Consider the following 21,179-nt stretch of genomic DNA (forward strand, 5'->3'; position numbering starts at 1 on the left):
CCCTTACAATGCCTTTTTAAGAGTCCAGTAAGCAGTGGAAGTGTTGGTAATGTTGCTAGACATTTGCTTCTGTGGTGCAGCAAATTCTCTGATCCAGCACCGGCCAGGTACTGGGGGTGCTAGATGAGAGAGGTTCAACCTATACAGGATTCTTATCCAAGCAACAAAGCATAGGCACTTTCTAGCATGCTTTGTAAATACCTTTACTATTCAGGAGATTTCAGAGAATTATCTGAGCATCCCAGACAAACAGACGGAATCAGCATTTTGGAGACTGCCAGATTCTCTCTCTTTAGAAGAGCATTACTTGATGGATCAAACATACCACACAGTTTCTAAAAAATTATGTCTTATTCCTAAATTCAAAGGGGGCCTCCAACCCACGTGCTCCCTTGGAAAAGACACTAAAATCCTCCTGAGCATCAGAGCACAATTTTGAAATCAATAAAAGTTTGTTTTTCCTAAACTAATTTATTGGCAAAGTCATGCACATCTCACGTGCTAGTAACTGAATGAAAACAACAAAACAAAGCTGTTTGCTCGCATTTTTAAAAGCTTATGCTCTGCTCGAACTTGCATCCCCCTGTGTAGGTACTAAAGTAGGCGTTAGAGCAGCTAGTGATATAATCCAGAGGGTAGAGAAACTGTAGCATAAAATTCGGCAGGGTCTCAAACTATGGGGCTAGGGCTCACTGCTTTAGTCAAAATTATTTTTATTCATTTTTTTGCAGTCTTGAAAAATCAAATAATGCAAATGGCTGCCTGGGTTTTCCCTCTAGTTTCCTGCATTACTATTTCAGCTCTAGTTCAACTCCCCGACAGTGAGCAATCTCCACATCAGGGACCCAGACTGTCCCTTTTCCTCTACCCAACAACCCTTTTGCTACCGCTCAGCCATCCAGAGCAGCCTGGGAGGAGAGAACAGAGGAAGATGGACAGTAGCCATCAATTGCCTCAGGGCCTCCAAATAAGGAGGTAAATAGGACACAGATTCTAAGCCAGGCACCTTTTAAAGAAGTTAAATTCATAACTTACGTTAGTGTTTCCCCTCTTTCCCGGGCTCATCGACGACTTAGTGGTGGGAGATTTTTCACAGTATACAGAACTCTGAAAGCAGCTCATTATCCACAGCAGTGGAGGGAATCACCCTTTGCTGCTAAATCACACTGTGTCCTTTGGCTTGCTAAATAGAAAAGCTGATGGCTCCTCTTTGGTGCTGGTGGCTCTCAACCAATTCCATGTTGCTGAAGCAAATGATCCTAAGCTTCACTTTCACATTAGAGATACTCACACATGAATGAAATGTGAAAGTGAAGCTTGGGATCATTTGCTTGAGCAACATGGAATTGGTTGAGAGTCACCAGCACCAAAGAGGAGCCATCAGCTTTTCTATTTAGCAAGCCAAAGCACACACTGTGTTTTAGCAGAAAGGGTGATTCCCTCCGCTACTGTGGATAAGGAGTTGCTTTCAGAGTTTTGTCTACTCTGAAAAAAATCTCCCACCAAGTTGTCGATGAGCCCAGGAACGAAAGGGGAAACACTGACGTGAAGTTATGAATTTAACGTCTTTCAGAAGATTAAATACTTGTTCTCAGAAGGAAGGTTTCAAGGCTAACTGAGGCACTGAAATGGTGCTTTAACAGAGTCCCAGTACAGTAGTTCTATTCAGTAAGCACACCTGACCTCTCAGACATCTTCAAACTGACTTTTGGCAGTAGCTTTGATGGCAAAAAGATCGTTTACAGGAATAGGAAGGGAAAAGAGGGGGAAACATAGCTTTAGCTTCTCACCTGCTGGCTGGTTAACACAGGCTGAGATGGCCCCATCTGCAATGAAGCACCTGTGGTTGGCTGTATGACTGGGAATGTCATTGCTGGCTCTTGGTAATGTTGCGGTCGCTGAGAGACAACAGCAGGTGGAGCCTGAACCACTGCTAGTCCAGGCTGCAGAAAAGGAAAACAAATTAGAGAAAACATAGAAAGATCTACACTGAGTTTTTAAAAACATTTAAAAACATTAATTTGCCACAAAATATTTAATTCAAAACAAGGAAAGAGAAATGAAAAAACACAGGTAAAGGAAGGTACCATTTCCTGTAAGCTTTAAAAAAAAAAAAAAAAAAAAAAATCAAGACAAAGAGCTTCCCACGGGGAGATAAAACCAAACTGTGCTGCAGTTCTCATTATTAGACATGGACCCACAACCTAGACGATTTCTCCTGCTCCCCCGCCACAAAAAACCCAAACAAACAAAAAGACAACCAAAAAAAAAAAAAAAAAACAGATGGATATTAACTTCAGTTTGTACCGTAAAAAAAAAAAAATCAACTTTTATTGCCAAATAATTTACTTAAATTGAAGGCCATGAGATTGATGTAGGATTTTAAGAAAAAACAATGAATGATAAATAAAAAAAGGTTCTTAATTCACAGTCTCAGACTCCTGTTCAAGAAAAAGGGTAGGTATCTATATTAAATAAAGAGCCTAAAGAAACTTTTTTGCCTACAAGGAACACCAATTGTACCTCTTGCTGCATGGTGCTACATTACCACAGTAATGTATGTAGTAATTTCCTTCTTTAACATGTCAGGAAGAATTCACCATTTAAAAATCAAGTGTTCTTTTAAGGCTGGTAACAGTTTATTGTCTATGTTACATGAAAATGAAATCAAAATGCAGCTAACATGAAACATTTAGGAAAAAAATAATGCTTATGACAAAATAAATGGAACACTTTTTGCTGTTTAACCCCTAACATTTTTTCAAAAAACCAGCTCATACTGAGTCCAGTTACTGAGACTGTACCAATGAAATCAGTTGGAAAAAAAAAAGTCTGCTCTAAGGCACCATCCTGTACGTCTCAAGTTTGTCAGACTTCTGCAGAAGATGTACAGCCACTCTCAGAGCTGTTCTTTGGTCACGTGAAAACACAAAGATGCAACCAACAGCACTACAGGCACAGGACAGGTGGTTTCAACAGCTGCGGGAGCTTGTTACAGAGGCCCATGTCACACAGCATGGTGATTCAAGCCATTCACAAGACCATTCAAACAAAACATGCTTTCTGTTGCAGGCATTTTGGAAAACAAGGGGGAAGGACAGGGTCAGTGCGACAATTCTGAAGCATCTGGGGAAACGGTGGATCAAACAGGAGACACGTGTCATTCTTGGATTTGGTTTTTCTTCTTCCACACCAAGTAGGACTGACATGAAGGATTTAACCTACCATATCCCTGGTGGTGTTTTTACTAGCTAGGCTGCTTCCACTGCTGTGCATGGCTGGAGAAACCGGACTGTTCTCCTCGGTTAGAGATGCTTTGCCAGTGCAAACTTTATGGAAGGGCAGAGGTAGTCCAGGCATGTTGGGTTCCCCGTAACTGAAGGGCTCAGAATTAATGACTTTTTTTGTGACTCTTGCTGTTCTCACGGGAGCAGAGCTGGTCTTTTGGCTAATTATGTGCTGCAGAGATTCACGTAATACAGGCAGGTCAAAACTTCTGCCGCAAGGTCTTCTTGCTTGACGAAGAAGTAGAGACTCTGAGTTTTGTTCTAGTTTGTTACAGAGGCAGCAAGGAATATTTGTAGCACATTTAAAGGGCACTAACTTTTGTGGATCTCCTGCAGAATGCAGCAGATGGTCTAAGGATGCCTGACAATTGTGTTTAATGACCATTAACTCTGTGGTATTTGCAGAGATCTCTATTGCAACTAACTGAGATTTACTTGCTTCCTCTTCACTGTTAGGTGAGATTTTTATGTTTTCCTTTGTTAGTTCTGTTGGCAGAGAGGACGTCACATCTGGAGTCAAAGCCACCACTGAATCGCTATGGCGACGATAATTGCTCTGAGTGCTGTGAAACATGGGTAACAAGTATTGGCTAACACAGGGGCAGTGCGCCACTGGAATTTCTGAAGGACACACTAGGCCTATATTGATTCTTTCACTGAAGAGACCGGAAGGTTTATGTTCGATTGCACACAATTGTTCTTCCAGTGACGAGTCCATTAATTCTTGCTGGCCAAGGTCATTGTAACAGGAACACATGAGTAAGTGTGAATATCTGTCTGGGTTACCCATGCTGGGCTTGGATGCCTCAATAACAGACATGCTTCTTCGCCTCTGTGCAAGACTAAATTCAAGGTAAGAGCTAGAAAGGCATTCAATGGACGCGTCACTATTAGCGCAACTGGAAGAAACATCAGACCCCAGAGGCTCTTGAACAAATGAAGGAACAAGAAAAGGTAGCTATATAAACGGCAAACAAAAAACAAAAAACAGAAAATAATTCTCAATGAATATGCTCATAAGGTGAAGTCTAATCACGGCAAGCTACTAAAAACCACTCAGTGACATGAAAGCAAGACAGAAGCTCACTTTAGGATGTTTATATGAAGACACCATCGCCAGCAGTAAAGCATTTCCTTGCGCATAGGAAGTACAATGATAAACGTCCTTTCTTTTGAGAGCCAAACACACATATTTTTAGGCTAAAATAGGGATGAATGTATTAAATAAATCAGTACTGGGAGAAACAGAGAGAGATGAAAAGGGGCGAGCCACAGTGACTACGCTCCCAGAAGGCAGAATATAGTGCAAATCATTAAACATGGTCTAGTACATCCAACAAGGTTGAAATAAAATTACACTTACTCCTGACGGCTGCTGGTAGTGACCCAGCTGCTGAAGGCTCTGGGACAAAGCCTGGCTGTCACTCAGAGGTGGGCTGTAAACTCGTTGAATAGCAGGAGGTGTTGGATCGGGCAGAGATGAGTAGATCACACTTTGCTGACTGCTCTGGGAGTCGGAATAAACGGTGGACCCCTGACCACTGTCAAACGTGCTGTCAGCTAAAAGAACAATTCTTTTTCATTTAAGAGCTTAATAAATCAAACACAAATGGCTTGCATAATGACTTGACAGGGAGGCCTAGGTGGGGTTTATGTGCTTGGCAGGTATGTTACCCTGGCTATTGCCACCATATCAATAATTCTCATAACACAAATGCCGTTTTCTGTGAATGGTTGCCTATGCATTTTGTCCAGAGAGGGTGACATTGATACTCCCTTTGGTGGTCACAAAGCTGCCATGAAGAACTGCAGACCTTCTATGGGTTTTACACCATGAATGAATCGTGACTACACTTGGGAATTCAGCAGGAGATGATGGAACTCAGCTCCCCTGCAGGACGAATTTCTTTGCAAGCAAAGCGGTATTAATGATTTTTTTAAATTCCTTTTTAATTAGTTGCGTTGCAAATTCCCATTTCAAATAAATTCAGAAACATTATGAATATTATGTTGGCTATCACACAGTAAATAATAAGCTTCACCACGTAGTGCCACTGTAGTTGAGCGACCACTGATAAAAGCAAGAAAAATTAAGAGAAAAGGTGCCACAGAGAAACTGTCAGACAACAAATCATGTTTTTTTGATGACTGCATATTAATTGTTGCAAGATAGTGAGCAAACAACAGGCAATGCCTGAAAAGCTGCTTTAATTATTAACTTGATTGGGACTTGCCCTGCAATTTCAGGCCTGGCTTGCTGTTAAAGCACAGTAAAAATATGGACCCACGAGAGCCACTGAAATTACAACTGAATTTGAAGCAGTTTTTATACATCCTGCTCTTTCCAGGGCTTATTATTACAAACAGAAAGGGTTAACATACCTGGACACAGCACTGCTAGAACTGAAAGAGTCAGAGCTATTTTGTATCAGCAGTCCTCTTGATCCAAGTTTTTAATGATTAGGAGCACAATTCACCCCTTGTGAGCACTTATAATGCAGACAGTTAGCTTGACTAATCTGAAAAATTGCACAAAGCTGGGAACCGGGCAAGAGCGACATCTTTGTCAAACGGAAATAAGGCTTATAATAGCTTTGTTAAATATTAAAGACTTTAAAAAAAAAAGTGGGGGGGGGGGGGGGCTTTCCAAGTTTATTGGAGCCTGTAAAATATAGCTGCACAGCCAACTAACTTCCTTGACTACAGGAATTGTGTTTACACTTGAAATAGCCAAGGCAGTAGCTGCCCATATATAGAGAGTTAAAACACCCTCTCACCAAGGTTGCCTCTAAGCTGCCCGGCTGCAGAGCTGCCCAATAAGCCCTGTGCAGGAGCTCAGGAATGCTGCGCATGGGGTGGCTGTGGCAGAAGAACGCTCCCCTGGCCCCAGCAGCAGGGCTGAATTAGGGAAGGGGCTCTAGGGGCTGCAGCCCCCAAAGACCCTGTGTTTTGGGGGACAGCCCTTCCTGGCAGGGTGTGTGGGGGACAGCAAGGTAGCTACACACACTGCTGTTGCTTCCACCTGGCAGGAGCCACGTCACCATGAGAGCCAGGAAGGTCTGTCATCGCAGCTCCCATCGGCTAGGAACTGTGGCCAATGGGAGCTGCAGGGGGAAGGGGAAACAGATCCTGCTAGTGAACAAGGGGCAGCACAGAGATACCTGTTCTTCACCACCACTGAACGAGAGTGGCAACCTGAGCCTCTGCCCAAAGCCCCTCCCCCAGCCTACTTTACCCTTAGTCCCCACACTCTAAACCCATGCCTCCTCCTGCACCATAACAACTCCCAGATCTCACGTCCCACGCCTGGCCTGAGCCCCACTCGCACACTCCCAAATCCCTTAGCACCAGCCTGTAGCGCCCCCTCCTGGACCTTTAATACCCCAGCCCCCCTCCAGAGCACTCATCCCCCAAACTCCAAACCGTTTGTCCCCCCGCCACTCCCGCCCCAGATCATCCACGTACAGAATGATTTTTTAATGTACACCAACATGGGAGGCGATGGGTCTCACTTTATCTCCATATTGGTGCACAAAAAAGTTAGTTATTCTGCCCAGGGGCATAAAATATTAAGAGGGAACACTGCCTATCACAACAAGGAGGAGAAAAGAACCTGGACCAAGCATGAACTGTGGCAGACTTGAATCGTAATTGTTTAAAGGATTTCAAATTAAAGGAGAAAGATATGGTAAAATCATCATCTAAAACCCTCCATCCTCCCCATCCCTCGAACTCCCTCATTGGTCTTGAGCCGTATGTGAGTTGCAATTAAACAGGGCCTGGATTTGAACCCCGCTCGTTTTTCAGAAACTAACTTCCCGACTATGTTTTGAAACAACTAAGTCCCACCTCTAATTTTCATTATTGCCAGTTTAAAAGAAAATCTAATTCTGCCTATTATTACAGAGTACATGTTTTATAGACGACAGCATGTCACCTCAAACAATTATTCCAGACCACAAAGGAAGACAGAGTGTAAACGAACAGAAGTGGAAGCTGAGAGTCAAAACTAGATTTTCCTGGCACACTGTGTTGTATGCAGCTATTAAATTATTAATATAATCTTGCCCATCTCTTTGTGAATAGCACATGAATAGACAGGAAAGTGATTTATAATGCTTTTAGACTCAATAGCACCAATCAAACATCCAAAGACATGGGATAGAGAATGGCCTTAGTACAGCAAGAAATATTACAAGCAGGAACCAGGAAGCAAATTGGGTATTTTTATACTTTTACGTCCATTAAACTGCCTGCTCAAAGGTCACAGAAAGATACAATTAAAAATAAATCTAAATGATCTTAACTAGCATATGGTTTTCATTAACAGTTTCTTAAAGGAGTCAACTTGTATGAGTTAAGTAGGTAGTCGGAGAAAAAATATAAGATCAGACCAAACCATCTTCTTCTAAAAGATCTGAAAGGACTATAAATATCCTGTAAAGTTTTGAAAATGCTGTAACTAAGACAATTTTATACTTTGTGAAACTTTGCCGTTTTGTACTGAGCTTGCTGAATTGTGTTTAGCACTCAAAAGCCACCTTACACACAACTAATGAACTATAAAACGGGGAAAGATTTTGTGTACATAAGCAGCCTCTAAGCGCCAAATAACATGTTGAAGAACGTCCATAATAAAATTCCAGAGTAAGCGAAAGGCAGCGTTGGCTGAAGAGTTTAGTAGCAGAACCCACACATCAGCTTGTCTGAGGCTGCGCTGCCCAATACGCTTTCTATTTGCCACTTGGGGTGAACTAGATACTGGAGCGTGGCAAAGTATGGCTCGTGAGAGATGCACGTATGGAGCGTCCTCTGCCTGCTCTGTGTGCCACCATCGGGCGGGACAAGTGCACGGTGGCAGCAGTGGCTCCGCTGCAGCTCTGGTGAGTTGCTGGCAGTTTACACAGTATGTGGGTGCGTGGGCATGCGCACATGTGTGGCTGGCTCGGGGGGGTGAGGGGGGCAAGGGGGCCCATTGCAATTGTTAAATTTGTATTGGACGATGCTGGTGTAAAGGGTAAACCTTGGCATGTGCGCGTGTCTGATCATGGAACAGTGGACCCGTGAGGCTTTAGAGGAGATGCTCAGGATCTGTAAGACCAAGCCAGCACATTAAAAACTGCCACTTCCCTGGCAATGGCAAGACACCACTCCCACTGAATGTGGAAGTCTTTCATTGCTTCCTGAAGTGTGCAGTTGTGGCTCCCTTCTGTTGTGCATCCTGGCACAGCTTTACAACAGAACAAGCTTCCAGCTGGGCATTCAGACTGCCCCCCCCCCACAGAGACAGAGAGAGAGTCCTGTTCTCTCCTATAGACAACCTCCCAACCTTATGAGGATTCTCACTAGCAACCACAGGCTATACCACAATACCACCAATCCTGGAACTTTGCCTTGCAACAAGCCCTGTTACCAACTTTGTCCACATATCTATTCTGGAGATATCATCACTGGACCTAACAAGGTTATTCACAGAATCATGGGCACATTCTCCTGTTCCTCAACTAACATCATATATGCCATCATGTGCCAACAATGCCCACACACCATCTATACAGGACAGACTGCAAACACTCTGACAAAGAATAAATGGACACAAAACAGACATCAAAAAACTCCTAACTCACCAACCTGGCAGCCAGCATGTTAATGGAGTGGGCCATTCTGTTAATGACCTGAAAATCTGTTTTATACTGAAAAGGAACTTTAACAATCGTTTACAGAGGGAATGCTCAGAACTGTCACTTACATTCAAATTTGACACATTAACACATGGTTTGAACAGGGACAGCAATTACTTGGCCCATTATAATGACGTTTTTACATACTTTGTTTTATCTAACTCTTAACTTCCCCACCCCACACCCCCTCCTGCCGCCCCTCTGCTCTTCTGATTTGCCAATCTTGGAAACAATTTTTCTGATTTGTCAACCTTTATAATTTTTGGACCTCTGTGCTTTTTATATTGAGTCTGTTCTGGTATGGTTATGATCTGAAGAAGTGGGTCTGTCCCACAAAAGCTCATCACCTAATCAATTATTTTCTTGGTCTTTAAAGTGCTACACGACTGCTTTTTTGTTTTTACACACACACACACACACACACACACACAGACAGAGTGAGAAGCTGCCACACCCTTGTTTTCAGAGCAGTTGCTCTTGGACAAAGTCATCTGTCAGTAATGGAGAGACCAGCAGTGCCAACAGACACGACAACGGACAAGGTAGCCTGGTCCATTTGGTAGCTAAATCAAGCCCTGAAACATCTGAAATCACATCAGTTGTACAGGAGAGGAAACAAGTTTCTTCAATGTTATACAATCTTCACGGCTGTGCCACCCTTGTCAACACCAAATAGGAGGCCTGAAGAGCATTGTGCTAACACTGCCCGTTTGAGTCATCAAGTTTCATTGCTTTTTCGAGACATGACATTTATTCCTGAAATAAACGCCTCAGCTTTAGACGTTTGCCATCTAAAAATTTTCCGAAATCAGCCAGGATATAGGTCCTGCCATGCTGTCAAGTCACACAACGTACAACCTATACATGATATATTTGCTGCTATTCCACGCTTTTCTTTTTCCTACTAAGCCATCATTTGGACAAACTTAACACTTCACTTTCTACAACAATCAGAATTTCTAAATCCTCTTAGGGCAGAAGTGAAATGCAAACCCTCAAAGAAGTGCTAATGCTGTCATTAAACACTCAAGCTGCAGCTTCATGACACAGGGAATGCCAACAACAGATAATACCTTGAGGGTTTACATTCCGTGATGTTTTGCATGGATATATTTTCATTTCATGTGTACAGAAGTAAAAAACTAGGTGTGTGCTATTTTGTAGGAAGTTAAATTCAGGCACATATAAAGGGTCTGTATTGCTATTTTGTTAACTTGAGCAATCTGTTGCACGGTCTCATGTTCTGCAGCAGCCTTTATAACAACATGGTGGCCATAAAGGAACAAATAATGAAAGGTTTTATGTTTCACATATATCTAGCTGAATAGATTTCCTCCCCACACACAATATCCTACTCCTCCACCTTTTCCGCATGATCTTCTGCAAAACCCCGGATATACTTTTGCAAGCTCAGGGTTGCATATCTTGAACTAGAAAAATGCAGAAGTGATGTAGAAAATGGCAATCTCTGGCAAAATTAAAGTACGTTAAAGAAGTGTGGTAAATAATGAAGGGATACTTCACTGAGGGAAAACAATCTGGATCACATGGTAAATTGGACACAAGCAAAAATTAGTGTATTTTTGACTTAAGAGTAGAAGTTGAGGGATTTGGGTTTATTTAGTCGACAGAAGAGAACAGTAGTTTGATACCAGCCTTCAGCTACCTGAAGAGGAGGGTGGGGTCCAAAGAGGATGAATAGAGGTAATTCTCCATGGTGACAGATGACAGAAGAAACAACAATGGTCTCAAGTTGAAGAGGGGGAGATCTAGGTTGGATATTAGGAAAAACTATTTCAGCAGGAGGGGAGGGAAGCACTGGAATGGGTTGGCTAGGAAAGGAACCCTAGAGGGTTTTAAGTCCAAGCTTGACACAGCCCTGGGTGCGATGATTTAGTTGGGATTGGTCCTGCTTTTAGCAGGGGGTTGGACTATGACATCCTGAGGTGTCTTCCAACTCTGTGGTTCTATAAGAGGGATCAACAAGACGACAGACTCTTCCAGTCACCCTATAAAAGTGAACTGCCATTCATGCAACTGCATTGTACAAGCCTATCCTTCTGTTGATGAAGTTATCACAAATTGAGTCTGTTCTGGTATGGCTATGGTCTGAAGAAGTGGGTCTATCCCATGAAAGCTCACTACCTAATGAATGATATTTGTTAGTCTTTAAAGTGCTACTGGACTGCCTTCTTGTTTTTATTGCAAGTATTACATCTTCCTGGTTTTATGCTTTTTTCCCTTAAGGATAACCATGAAAGCCAAAAATTACAGTATAAATAGACAAGTGCAGTGACCACAAAAAAAATCATTTATGGCATCCTGGTCAACAGTGCTGACCAAAGCCACCTGGATCTCTTTTTGACCAGATGATCTGGTCAGAAACCAGATACTTGGCAAACCTAATCCAAAACAATATCCTAATCCAATGCTGTTTTGGATTAGGATTGCCAGATACCTGGTTTCGGACTGGAATGCCTGGTCAAAAGTGACCCAGGTGGCTATGGTGAGAGCTGCTGACCAAGGTGCTGAAAATCCAACTGGGGACACAGTGGGGATAATGGAGGGTACCTGCAGTAGTCAGCATGTTCAGCTTCTACGCTCAGGAATGGCTGGGAGAAGTGTGGCTTGCATGCTGCACCCACCCCTACTGACAGCTCTACAGCTCCTATTGTTCAGCAACCATGGCCACTGAGAGCTGCAGGTGCAGCATGCAAAGCCCCGGCCCTTTTGCCTAGGAGGCTGACATACCAACCACTTCTCACAGCTGCCTAAGCTAAGCGCTTCCTGGAGCCTATCCCTTCTCCTCTGCATCTCAGCCCCTGCCCAGCCCCAAGCCCTTTCCCCACAGTTCACACCCCCTCTCATACCCCAACCCTTCTGTTCCAGCTCTGAACCCCCTCCTACACCCCAAACACGCCTCTTTGGCCCCACACAAATTCTCTTTTTGACCTTCCTAAGACTCATTAAATAATTCTGTATTTATGAACCAGTACCTCTTGTCAACATTTAAGTATACTTCCACAAAGGATTTTTGTTGGGAAATTAAAAAGCAAAGCAAATGAAGCCCCTTTTCCAAAAATAACAATTTCCTTCTTGTGAATCAATAGGAAAAGTTATGCTTTATTTTTAATAAATTGGATTTGTAAGAGGTATTTTAAAGCAATTAAAAGCACTTCTACTTTTCTTCCTATTTCATTCAGTAAAATATCATGAGGCCTCAATTCTTCAGGTCTAATGTCACAGATGTACAGCCAGGAATCAATGAGTGATTGGTAATGTAGGTTCTGTAAAAGTTCCCTCTTGATCGTATAAGGCTTCGGGTGCATCTACACTTGTATACCTCTTTCAAAAAAGGCATGCAAATGAGGTAAATTGAAAATGCAAATGAGGTATAATTTTGCATATTTGACCTCATTTGCATATTCTAATTTTGAAAAAGGTTCTTTCGAAAGAAGAAAGCCAGTGTAGACGCTGCTCTTTCGAAAGTAAACCCCATCTTCGAAAGAATCCTTCTTCCCTTTATTTAATGGGAAGAAGGATTCTTTTGAAGATGGAGTTTACTTTCGAAAGAGCAGCGTCTACACTGGCTTTCTTCTTTCGAAAGAAGCTCTTTCAAAATTAGGATATGCAAATGGTGCCAAATATGCAAATTTATATTATCTGCATTTTTTACGATTTACCTCATTTGCATACCTCTTTCGAAAGAGGAATGCAAGTGTAGACGCACCTTTCTAGTATTTAGAATTAAGCCCTTCCCTCTATTGTTCTACAACTGCAGACTCTTTTCTCTAGTAGGCGAAATTGTATGCAACACTCTGAATGTTTAGTTCAGAACACTGACAAGTTGTGGTTTTCATCCATTTTATGCCAAGAGAAGCGTACCTAAAATGGAACCCAGAGACTTACATGCAACAGATGTGACGCTGGTGGGGAGGTTACGCTGAAACAGATTCTGGTCAGCTTCTGGCTCCTCTACTTCTGACACAGCTTGCTGACCCGTGTGGGAAAGGTACGTTACTTGAACCTGTTGTGCTTGTGGCACCTTCAATTTTTCCAAACATTCAGAAACTTGACGGTCCTCTGATTGTATCATAGGCCAAATTCTCTCTCTTCTCCACTGTATTAATGCTACTCTGTCACGTATTGACTTTGCAACTATCTTGACATCACTTTCATGAAAAAATCCAGAGTCAACCTGCAGGGAAGACATAGAAACTCATCAAGTTGCACGTACATATATATAGAGAGAGAGAATCAGGAATTAACAGACTTTAGAGTTCAGCGTCTGGCCCTGAAGCATTTATGGGTAATAAGTGCTCTCACTGTACTTCTGGAAAGGACCCAGTACCATTGAAAGAATGTGCTAAGTGCTCTTCACAGGAGCGGGGCACTTCCCCTCTGAGTGACACACCAGACACTTTCCTTTTACCTCCCACCCAACCACAAGACAATTCATGGTTTACTTTTGTGCTGCATGTTTGAAAAAAGGCACAAAACAGCATGGAGGATATCTGCAGACAGGCTCCTCAGTGAGGCAACTGCCGACGTTCTGATGGACTCCCAGCCCTGACACTGTTATGAACATCCCTCAGTTAAGGATGCGGAAACCTTATGGTGAAAACAGAAGCTTTTGGGGAACAAAATGAAGCGCTCAGGTGATGAGTCACAAACTCATAGAGCCTTCAATGGCAAAAAATAAAGTGGATTCATCTATTCAAGTCCAGACGGGAAGAGAAATGAAAAATCTGTCATGTTAACAAGTTCTAAAATTATAGTCCTTCCTAATTCACACTTTCATCTAAAGAAGACTAAGCTTATTATAAAGACATGGTTTCTTTCAAAACCACCATTTGTGAAATGTAACCCCAGGCTGTCAGCCCACTTGTGATATGTGCCTTATTTCAGTCCTTTCCTTCTTTGCCTAGATGGATACTTCAAATGGGTTTCTTACTTAACTTCAGGAGTTCTGAAAACTTTTAACTACCATCAAATTTCATACACCTAACACTATCTTCTCCATAAGCATCTACAGCAACACATGCTGGAAAAACAGTTTTGGCAAAGCCACCCCTAGGCATACACTGAGCATCCCTAAATGTGGGTCAGCACTTTGCCCCCCCAAGGCAGCACCTGTGGATGCCAAGCACAGGTGGAGGACAATGCTGCCTCAAGCAGCCCCAATCCCACGGCCCTGCTGCTCCACCTCCCGGCCTCAGCGACCAATCCCCCAGGCCTCCACCCCCACCCCAACTACCCTCTCCAGCTCCGGTGGCCCCACCCTGCTTCACCTCCCAGCCTGCAGCTCTGCCGAGAGGCACTGCTCCACCTTCCATTTGCTTCCCCACCAGTCTCCCTTCCCTGCTCCTACCCTCAAACTCCTAAGCACAGCTCCTTGCCCCACTGCAGAGCTGCTGCTCGGCTCCCGGGTGGGAATGGAGTGCAGGTGCTCAGCCTGCATAGGGCACCCGAAGACACAAGGAGCGCCCTGGGTTTCAGCATTTGCCAAAAATTAAAAATTGCCAAAAAAAACCCCACACTTATTTAAGTAATAATTGGATTTTTTTTTAATTACTTAGGAGCAGACAGTGTTTATATAAATCAATTAGCCATTTTAAAAAATCATGGTCATACAGTCTGGAGAATGGAAAGATATTCTAGCAATTGGGAGGTGATCTTATGGGGATAATTCTGCCTAAACGAAACAAACTCCCCTCTTAAAGGGAATTTAGCACAGACAGTGCAAAAAGTTGCAGAATGTAAGTGTTAACAGTTGTTGTAAATATTCAAATATGTTTGTGAAAACACGGTAACTATCACACAGCAAACTTTAATACAAGGGGCTGTGCAGAATAAGTTGCTTGAAATGTTACCTATCAATTTCATGTCATTGTTAGAAAGAGAGCAGACCAACTTTTTTCCCTCCACGTATTTTGTAATGCTAAGTTGTGGATCAAAGTGAAAGCTATTGTCACTATGAAAATGGTTGCCGCCTCAGCACAACACCAGTGATGATGATACAATCACTGAATAAAACTCCACAGGAAAACAGTTAAGCATTTCAGACTCCAGATGAGATTTTTTGTTTTTTGTTTTCATTAAGATTACTTAAATGAGTTTTACCATCTGCTCCTCTGAACCTGTTACACATGAGATAAAGAGCCTGTACTTTTAATTATTTTTCATGATTTTTCTCTAAGGAAAAAAAGAGCTGCTTTAGTTTTAAGATACTGTTAAGATTGTGATACATATCTATTATAATTTAAGATTGTGTCTATTGGCCAAGAGATGGTGTAAAGTTGCACATGGGAAAACAATCACTTAAAAATTTCAGATTCTTTTCATAAGCAGCTAATTAACTGGTCTAACCACAGGTCACATTTGTTAGTGATGTTCCAGTCTTGTCAAACTTGTCTAAAGGTTAAATTTGTGGGGGGGAAAAAAATCAATTGCTTTAATGTATGGTCCAGAATACCTCAAATATTTTTCTTTAAAAGTTACAACATATTAGAAAATAAACGTTTTCTAAAACACACAGGCCATAACAGCTTACACAGGATGATATAAAAAAAAATTAGGCATATCCTCTTTTAAAAAACCCGCCTCTTTCATCACTCTTTATATTGTACTTTGACATCAGCTACCCACTTAATTTTATCACTCAATGCCTCTTTATAAGTACTTTCTTATCTAACTTTGTCCCTATTTTTCAATGCCAGAAGGGATTTGTGAGAAGATGGAAAAAAGTGTTTGTGGAAAAACTTAATGGAAAATGTTTTTCAAGTTTGGGCTGTGATTTTGAACTCTTCCAAATAACTCCAGTTGCAATCTGAAATTATCCTTGATTTGAGCAAGTCCCCAATCATCTCTGAAGACAAAATTGACAGAAACAGGTTATTACATAGTTTTCTTTCGTCTGTTCCTGGGATTAAATAACATTTGCCAGATTATTTGTTTTTCTCTTTTACTACTTTTCTCCCAGCATTCATTCACAAATCAGTGTCATTCTCCTTAAATGAGCTAGCCTGACTCTTCTGATTAGAATTTACTTTACCAGAGTTGCTCCTGCTGTCCTTTGAGATTTATGTACTACTTATATACATATTTTTGTCAGGAGAAGTTTATTTTACCATTTCTTGTGCAACATCATCAGGAGTTTCCTTCTCCAGATCAAAAGTAAATTCAATGGCTCCATTATCTTTGGGTTTTCCTTTCAGTTTCTTAGGATCTTCTACCCAGAGTCTTAAGGCAATAGAGGATTTCCTACCATGGTCTTCTTCTGCAAGTTCCACTCTTACCCCAGTGTCTTCAGCAAAAAAGGCATGGCTTAATAAGTCTTTAATTTCATATCTGGAACAGAGGAGTCCAAAAAGAATATCAAATACTGCATAATTTAAACACTTTCAATTAAGTATTTATTAACAACTTAAACAGAAAGGCCCTCTAAAGGCCAAGCGAACAACAATAGCCTGGTTTGCAATCAGCCATAAAAGATATTTGTACTCTTGTAGCAAGAAGTTGCACGTCTAGATTTTTTAGGAATCATTGGGAATTAGATATTTGCTATTTGGCAGAGTGTCAGTATTATACCTTTATGTACCAAGTGCGCCAAAGTGCAGAGGGAAACAGAAATGTAATCCCTTACCAAGACAGCTTATAAAGCTGGGATTCGGTTCAACACAGGTGAGAGAGGAAGCCCCTCATTGAGGGGGAAGTTCAGGTCTATAGCACACGGTCTCAATCTTTTTCTTTCTGAGGCCCTCACAATATGCTATAAATACTCCATGGCCCACTTGTGCCACAACACTTAGTTTTATGCACACAAAAGCCAGGGACAGCACTAGAGGGTGGCAAGCTGTGCAGTTGGTTGGGGTCTCTGCCACAAGCCCTGCCCCACCCCACCAAAAAAGTTAAATTGCTAAGACTTTGGCTTCAGTCATACGTGGAAGGATTCAGGGTCCCAGGTGTCAGCCCCATGTGGTGGGGTTTCAGTTTTCTGCCTTGGGCCTCAGAGAGTCGAAAACCGGCCCTGCTTGGCAGATGCTCTGAAACCCTCTTGTGGCCTCCCAAAGGGCCCGGAATCATGGTTGAGAACCAGGCCAGAAGGGACCACTATGGTCACCGAGGGAACATCTACACTACCCAGCAATCAACCTGGTCAGGGTTGATCTTCCAGGGTTTGATTTGGTGCATCTAGTGGGGACTTGCAAAATTGAACTATCAGGGATCGACAGTTGATCCTTGTACTCCTCATTCTTGCGAGAGGGAAGGGAGGTAGGCTGGATGAGGCGATCATAGATACGTCGATTCCAGCTACGCAATTGTCACAGCTGGAATTGCACACCTACGATTGTCTTTAAGGTCTAGTGTAAACTTGGCCCTAGTCTGACTTGAGACTAGAATCTGAAGCTAGACCAATTCAAATACAGTGTGATTTAGTTGGTTGTTTTTTTGAACAGAGAGTCTAATCACTGGAACAACATGTCAAGGTGAGTGGTGGATTCATCAGCATATGAAGCATTTAAAGCAAGACTGGATGTCCCTAGTTCCATCATGAATTATTGTGCTCATTCCTGGAACAGCTGGATAGCATTTTAGGGCATGCGTTAAGCTGTTGGTCAGAAGAGATCAGAATAGCAATCTCTGACCTCCTACAAAAGAGAGGGAGGCCAGGAGGGAGGGTTTGGTTTACTTTAGTACCGATTTTTGTTGCTTGTGGTAGAAGCAGTCCTTTACAGAGCTGGCCTAACAAAACCAGCCGGTGGGACTGGCCCAGGGTGGCATGCTGATAGCTGGGGCTGGGCCGTGGATGCTATAGTCAATTGGAACATGGGGCCTTGAAGATGCAGGAACCCGGGGAATCACCTTGTTCTAAGGCCAGGCCTGGTCCTTCATATGGTATACAGCACTGTGTACTTTCTTTTCTATAATGGACCCCCAGAGAAGCTTTAATAAATCTAAACAAAAATAAAATTTCGTCATTTGAAGCAAACCTTTCTTCTTTATTTTTGCAAATGCACTCCCCAATTATCTCCTTAATTTCAGGATCAGTAACTTTCTCAAAACTTGCTGGCTTGACTCCCTAGAAAAAGAGAAAAGCCATTACTTTGTTAGAGAATTGTGATAAGTCTGTAGGAATGTTAACGGAGGAAAAACTGGATTATAACCACTAAAAGATAACCACATCTTTAGGTTTTAAGTATTAATTTGGAATGGAAAGAACAAATTCAACAAAAATCCAAAACTAAATACCACTGTGCTCTGAAATTACCATGAAAGCCTCCCTTGTCTTTACCACCAACACGTGGCAGACTTGCTTTGTTTTACTCTGGACTCAGAAGCCAATATTTAAGGGAAAAGGGGCCAGTGTAATCCCTGCCTCTAAGGAGAGCAGTAAAAGCTGAATTGCAGGCTGCTATGCATGCAGAGCTCTAAAAACTAGAGAGAGATAATAAAGAGGCTCAACAGTATGAGTTGTGTCAGAAAGAGAGTCCTGTGAAAAAAATTACCATTGGCTGATCATACAGGGACACTTCTCCAGTGGGATCAACACTTCATAAGACTTTCATATCCTTCTACCTGCCCATAGAGACTCTGCCTATAGGAGAAAATTCTAAGTCCCTAGTTACAGTACAGAATGCATGGTCTTGTGTCTACTCTTGATGCCCCCAAGTGAGAACAAGGCAATTAGAAGAGGAAGTGGACAGGTGATACGTAATGCACAGCAATACATTTCCAACACTTGCACAGACAGGGATTTCTGACCGCAAGAGCGGAAACTGTAGTAAGATAAAGAAAATGATGTTTTAATTCTTGTTTATGAGACTCACTGAGCCAGTTAAGTAGTTGTCCAGCTAACTAAAAATCATGCCAGATTATGAATGTTGCACCAGACTAGATAGCTTCAACCTGCACTGTTTTTGAGACTTCAAGCAGAGCTCTTCAGAAGATTTGCGCTTAGACCCTGACACAGCAAAGCAAACAAGCACCCAGAACTTCAATTGGACGCAAACCTTTGAAGGCATCAAAACAAAAAAGCAGTCATGTAGCACTTCAAAGACTAACAAAACAATTTATTAGGTGATGAGATTTCGTGGGACAGACCCACTTCTTCAGATCTCGTGACTGCGTTTTTGTTTTGATAGAATACAGACTAACATGGTTACCTCTCTGTTACTTTTAAGGCATGTTGGTGAATTACGGACAGGGTGGCTGACAGGGGGTTGGGAGAAGGAGAGGACGCAACTGCCCTGGGGTCCAGTGATTTAAAAAGTGCCTAGGCCTGCTGGCCAGTACCTTGACAGTGGTGATAGCCTGAGCCCCAGGCCTTTAAGTCACCACTAGCATCCACTGGCCTTGGTTGCACTGAAAAGCTGGTTGGGAGAAGCTAGCCTCCAGCCTCACCCTTTCCTCTTGAGGTCCTCGCCCTTCCAAGGGGCTCAGCCCACCAACAGGGCCTCGCAAAGGCTCCTGTTACCCCTGACTGGGGCTTTCAGTAAATGTACTGATTGGATTTTAGTGGGATCTGGGCATCTGATTCCCTTAAACACCTACGAAAATCCCAGACTTAAACTTCACTTTGAAGTTATATTAAAGGTCTGATGGCACGTCCGCCTTAAAATCAGGTCATGACTTGTCTTTGTTCTCAGCCTGGCTGCTTCACTTTCACCTTCACCTCAAAAGCTGCAGACGTAGTTTATGCACTTTGAGAAATCGTGGAGTGGGCACACAAAGAGACGAGGCCTCTTTCAGCTTTGCTCCAGACAGAAAGGAGGAAGAATGATCCATTCAGGTGAAAGGAAAACATTCTAGAGGCAAGAGGTTGGGGTGATCCATAAAACAAAATATGACAGACTAGATGAACACAGCTCTTTGATTAATCCCATCTGAATTTTAATCAGACTACGGATTCTGTTGCACAGTAAAAGGAGGTGCCAAATGATATGCAACATTTGATCTGAGCAAGAGTCAAAGTTGATTTTTTTTTTAAACTACTGCATCTCTGCCAGACTCTCTGGGGAAGGACCTCCAACGGGACAATAAAAGATAATCCTCCATGCTGTAAATTCATTATATTAAGCTATCATCAACTCTTATGTTAAGGACAGGTTGGTGTCTAGACTTTCTTGTGAGCATAATCTTCACAGCCAGTGTAAAATAATCAGATTGTCAACTTCTGCACTGATATTTTTCCCCCTTACGTGTCACATATTCGCGGTCCAGACTTAGAGAGAACCCTGACCAATTTAGAGCCGAGAGATGGTTCTAGCCGCACTACCATGATGGGCAACTATCAAGTCCTTTCCAGGCAGCTGCCTGCAACTATGCCTGCTCATCCAGAGAGTTATCATTAGCTACAGAGGTAGCAGCTTAACACCAGAAGGCACAGATTATTAGAGCAGATACAGCACAGAGACCGCAAATACTTGACTACATTATGATAATCAGGGAAAGAGAAGGAGGAGGAAAGTAATTTAACAGCCTAGACATGTATCTTAAAATGTGCCAAACAGTAAGCCCTCGATTTAACAGACTAATATGGGGGAAGGGGCGTCTGTTAATGCCAAAAGTCCACTTGACCTGGTTATATTGTATGATGATGCACTGACCTTCCCAGCCCACCATTCGCTCCTGTCCTCTGCCCCCCTTCCCGTCCCCATTCTTCCCCTCACACCTCCATCCTCCTCTCCCAATTACCAGGAGAGGAGCTGAATGCCGGCCTGGCTCCTTCCACCTCCTGCAGCTCTCAGCGCTGTGGCTCCTCCAGTCCCCGGCTCCAAGCCACCAAGGGGACGGCAGCAGCCTCTGACACCATGGCTGCTGCTCAGTGCCATTTCAGGCGGCGGCAGCCAGGTACAGACATGCTCCATGCACACAGGGCTGGGAGAGGAGAGCTCCACCGTGGAGAAACCCTCCGCAGCGCCTCCCCCCCTCAACTCCTCTGGCCCAAGTGGCCCCAGCAGCTGTCATGGCCCCACTAGCCAAAGCATCCCCAGCCACTCTGCAGCTCCTCCACCCCAGCAGCAGCTCTGGTGAGTCTCCGGCGTGTATTTGGGACGGGAGCAGAGGGACTAGCAGACAGTACCTGTTACTTCTGAAGCCCGTTATATCAGGGTCCACTAAATTGAGGGTGTATTGCACTAAAGATAGGAAGTATTTATTGTGCTGCCAGAAAACAAAAGATTAGGTTGGAGATCTGGAAAAAATTTCA

General features: G+C 42.9%; 1 protein-coding gene across 9 annotated transcripts in view; it reads right to left on the reverse strand.

Annotated features, from left to right (window-relative positions):
* WNK2 (WNK lysine deficient protein kinase 2) overlaps window positions 1–21,179 on the reverse strand; it is a 169,027-nt gene that overhangs the window by 75,649 nt on the left and 72,199 nt on the right. For 7 of the 9 annotated variants that reach the window (XM_075006122.1, XM_075006119.1, XM_075006123.1 and 4 more), the window contains exons 6-11: window positions 17,962–18,050; window positions 16,099–16,318; window positions 12,878–13,166; window positions 4,651–4,847; window positions 3,226–4,245; window positions 1,791–1,943 (exon numbers count right to left, since the gene is read on the reverse strand). In XM_075006122.1, coding sequence (XP_074862223.1) covers window positions 1,791–1,943; window positions 3,226–4,245; window positions 4,651–4,847; window positions 12,878–13,166; window positions 16,099–16,318; window positions 17,962–18,050 — 1,968 coding nt within the window. The remainder of the gene's footprint in view (window positions 1–1,790; window positions 1,944–3,225; window positions 4,246–4,650; window positions 4,848–12,877; window positions 13,167–16,098; window positions 16,319–17,961; window positions 18,051–21,179) is intronic. The other 2 variants (XM_075006126.1, XM_075006125.1) reach the window with 1 other exon arrangement.

The sequence above is a fragment of the Carettochelys insculpta genome, chromosome 11 (genome assembly GCF_033958435.1).
Source record: "Carettochelys insculpta isolate YL-2023 chromosome 11, ASM3395843v1, whole genome shotgun sequence".
NCBI classification, from domain to species: domain Eukaryota; kingdom Metazoa; phylum Chordata; order Testudines; family Carettochelyidae; genus Carettochelys; species Carettochelys insculpta.